Consider the following 3,613-nt stretch of genomic DNA (forward strand, 5'->3'; position numbering starts at 1 on the left):
GAAATTATGATTTATAATAATCTATTATGACTCAATACATGATACATTCAATAAGTAAATGATTCTTTACAAGAAATCTTAATCAGTAAGCATGAACATTGTTATATAGCCATTGTGTGGCTTGAGTATATATGGATTCATATATGTGGATTCATCACACCTGATAAAGTTTACTGGGCAGTGTAAGCAAATGACTGATTATTGTATTTCTTTCCTTTAAATTTATTATTTTTTTACTCATTTTATCTTCAACTCACATGTACACAGGCGATTTACCTGTGTGAAATTGCCTTAGAGTGTCAACTGAAAAATATTTCTTTTTTACAAGGAAAAATATTAAATATCCATTGCCTTCTCTGTCTCCTATGAACTTGCTCAACAAGAGTTCACATTTGATAGTTCTGGTCATTGCTTCAACCTAGAAGTTCCAAATGCCACACTTAAGGGAACCCCACTGGTACTCTTGACTACAAAGTCTTGCTTTAAGTTCTGACTAGAGGGAATAACTGGCATTGCTTCAGCCATCCTTTGGGCTATTGATGCCTGGGAATCATCTCTCAAACTACCTAAACATAGCTGCTCTGGGAGTTAGTTAGACCAAAGTATTCTATATATGGCTGTGGCAATACATTTAGAAAAAGAAAGGAACAAATGAAGTGGTACAGGGTGATGGTGTTTTAGACCATTTGGAGGAAAGAACCACCTTGTAGCTATTTCACTTTACTAGTGAAGAATACAAGAAAACATTTTATTATCAGTAGAGTTTTATAACCTCAATAGTAAAATAAGGTATAAAAAAATACCTTCTCCAGATCATTTTCATTCTTAGTAGTTGAGTCAAACATAAGCCCTGCAGCCACATCGGGGAGCATGTTGTCTTTTGGAGAGGATGTACAGGTAACATGCATTTGGGTATTGGAAGGGAAAAAGGGATGTGTTGATAGCCAATCTGTTGAAAAGTAAGGACTCAAAGATCCCCTTGGTCAGGTTATGAATTTATGGGGCACAAGGCAGCAAAGGAATGGCCAGGAAAAGAAAATAGACTCAGCCACCATGATAAGTCCTACTGGTGACCCCAAGGTCCAATTCTAGTACATCAGAGCAAAGCTGGAATTGATGGATAACAACCAGCCCAAACAGGCAGAGTATTTTTATAAACCATACCTGAGTGTTTGGGCAAAACCAAAGTCAAGGGACACAGAAAGGTGTTGGTACTGGACTACTGAGAAAAGTGTCTTAGGATGAAGGTCAAAGGATAAATCCAAATATACGCACTACAGAGATATACAGGACTAAATACTCTATTTCTTTCTTTAAGACACCTTCTTAGAATGGGCAGAAAAAAGTTATTTAGTAAAGATCTCTTCTTGTGGGACAGGAAACAGCCATTGCTGGTGATTTCAGAATAATTTAGATGTCCTGGCAAGCTCTCAAAGTTCTAGGATCATAAACTGGACTCCTGAAATTCTGCCCCTACTTCTGTCCTCCTCTGCCAGAATGAGTGAGTGGTCCATGCCATGGACACTGGCATGGTACTCCTTTAAATCATCTCTTCCTTATTTGCTTGGAGACATGGCCCTTCATGGAGTACACATCCATCCCAGAAAGAAATTTCAGGAGAGGGGCCAGGGGTCCAGCTTCACTTTACCTTGTCATTTCTCAAGTCTGGCTGGCCTTTTCTTCTGAGAAACATTGCCCTCAGTAACTTCAAGGAATTTAATCCTTCAATGCTTCAATGTGATTCCAAATGCCAAAATGTCTTTCAGCTGGGAGATGGGAAAGGCGAGCATCTATCTTTAGTGATTTCAAAATGACTTTATTACACTCTTTCAGAAAGGAACAGGAACAGTGAGGGGAAGAACAGCTTGAACTCTGATAGGGGATTATCCTGCATGAGGATATTATTTGTTTTAGGCTACAATTATAATCACAAATAATAAGGATGATTATTACAATACATAATATTGCACAGATTTTTAAAATACATATGTTATCATATGTATTTTTTACATATGATTACATATTTTATCATATGTTATCATATTTAATTCTGATAACACCCTTAACAGAATAATATATTGTTATCCTGTTTTTTCACCAAGGAAGCAGAAGTCCAGGACAGTTATGTAACATGCCCAAGATGGAGCCAGGATGTGGTTCTAATCTTATGCAAACTCCTACATCATTGGTCATTGCACCATTTGTCTACCTATATTCTACACTCTAGCTATTAAGAAATGCCCATGTTTTACCAAACATGCCTTGCTACTTCTCAATCCTGATCCTCCAGCTACACGGCTACCTCAGTCTAATTGTGCTTCCAGTCCATGACTTCATAGAAAACTCATACTAATCCTTAAAAGTTTTGCTCAAATAACTTCAATGTGCTGACATTACTGACTTCTTGTATAAATCTCTCTTTGAGCTCCCATTCCACTTACTCACGTGTGATTTAGTTTCTTGTCTTTATTTCTGTGTTCTTCTTTGAACTATGACTTTTTTATGTTCCAAGCTAGTGACACAAAACCTGACCCATATTTTCTAGATGATTGTTACATTGAAAGAGAATCAATGCAATGTGAAAACTGGTTGGAGGATAATAGAAAATTCACTGCCATATTTTTCTATATCATTTTTTAGAGATCAATCTTTTCAAGTGGCCTTTGGGAACTACAGCATCATCACGGAATTCTTCCTCCTTGGACTGTCTGGCAACCCCCACATTGAGGTTCTGCTCTTTGTGCTTTTCCTGGGGATTTACATCCTGACCCTGATGGGGAACCTGACAATGCTGCTGCTGATCAGGGTTGATTTTCACCTCCACACTCCCATGTGCTTCTTCCTGGGTCACCTCTCTTTCTTGGACCTCTGCTTCTCTTCAGTTACTGTACCCAAGATGCTGGAGAACCTCCTGTCTCAGAGGAAAAGCATCTCAGTAGAGGGCTGCCTAGTTCAGGTCTTCTTTATGTTTATCACTGGAATTACTGAAGCCTTTCTGCTCTCAGTGATGGCCTATGACCGCTATGCTGCCATCTGCCACCCACTGCTCTACTGCCAGATGATAAGTAAACAGCGTTGTATGCAGCTTGTTTGGGGCTCATGGGGAATGGGGTTTTTGGATGCATTCATAAATGTCCCTCTGGCAATGAAAATGGACTTCTGTGATTCCCATACCATCCCACATTACAACTGTGAGCTACCCTCTCTCTTCCCGTTGTCTTGCTCTGATGTCTCTACCAACCTCAGTGTCATGCTTTGCTTAATCACCCCACAAGGGATTGTAACTTCCCTCTCAATCTTCTTCTCTTATGCCTACATTTTATCCACCATCCTGAGCATTACCTCCACCTCCAGCAGAAGCAAAGTTTTTTCCACCTGCTTCTCCCACCTCACCACAGTGATCTTGTTCTATGGCTCTGGTCTTCTCCGCTATCTCATGCCACCCTCAGGATCCTCCTTGGAGTTGATCTTCTCTGTGCAGTACAGTGTGGTCACTCCTATGCTGAATCCTCTCATCTATAGCCTGAAGAACAAGGAGGTAAAGGCAGCTCTGAAAAGAACACTGGAAAAGTATTTACAATGTTTTTGGTGTCAGAATAAAGAGAGAGGATGA

At 39.6% G+C, this 3,613-nt stretch overlaps 1 protein-coding gene across 1 annotated transcript; it reads left to right on the forward strand.

Moving 5' to 3' along the window:
• The first annotated feature begins 2,662 nt into the window (after nucleotides 1–2,662).
• On the forward strand, nucleotides 2,663–3,613 carry LOC103546814 (olfactory receptor 8S1-like). The gene has a single exon (XM_008513649.2). The coding sequence runs from the start codon at nucleotides 2,774–2,776 to the stop codon at nucleotides 3,611–3,613; it is 840 nt and encodes a 279-aa protein (XP_008511871.2). The 5' UTR covers nucleotides 2,663–2,773.

Source organism: Equus przewalskii, chromosome 5, assembly GCF_037783145.1.
Source record: "Equus przewalskii isolate Varuska chromosome 5, EquPr2, whole genome shotgun sequence".
In the NCBI taxonomy this organism is placed as follows: domain Eukaryota; kingdom Metazoa; phylum Chordata; class Mammalia; order Perissodactyla; family Equidae; genus Equus; species Equus przewalskii.

Coding starts and splice junctions, on each gene's coding strand:
- LOC103546814 (XM_008513649.2), top strand. CDS start 2,774: ATGGGGAACCTGACAATGCTGCTGCTGATCAGGGTTGATTTTCACCTC.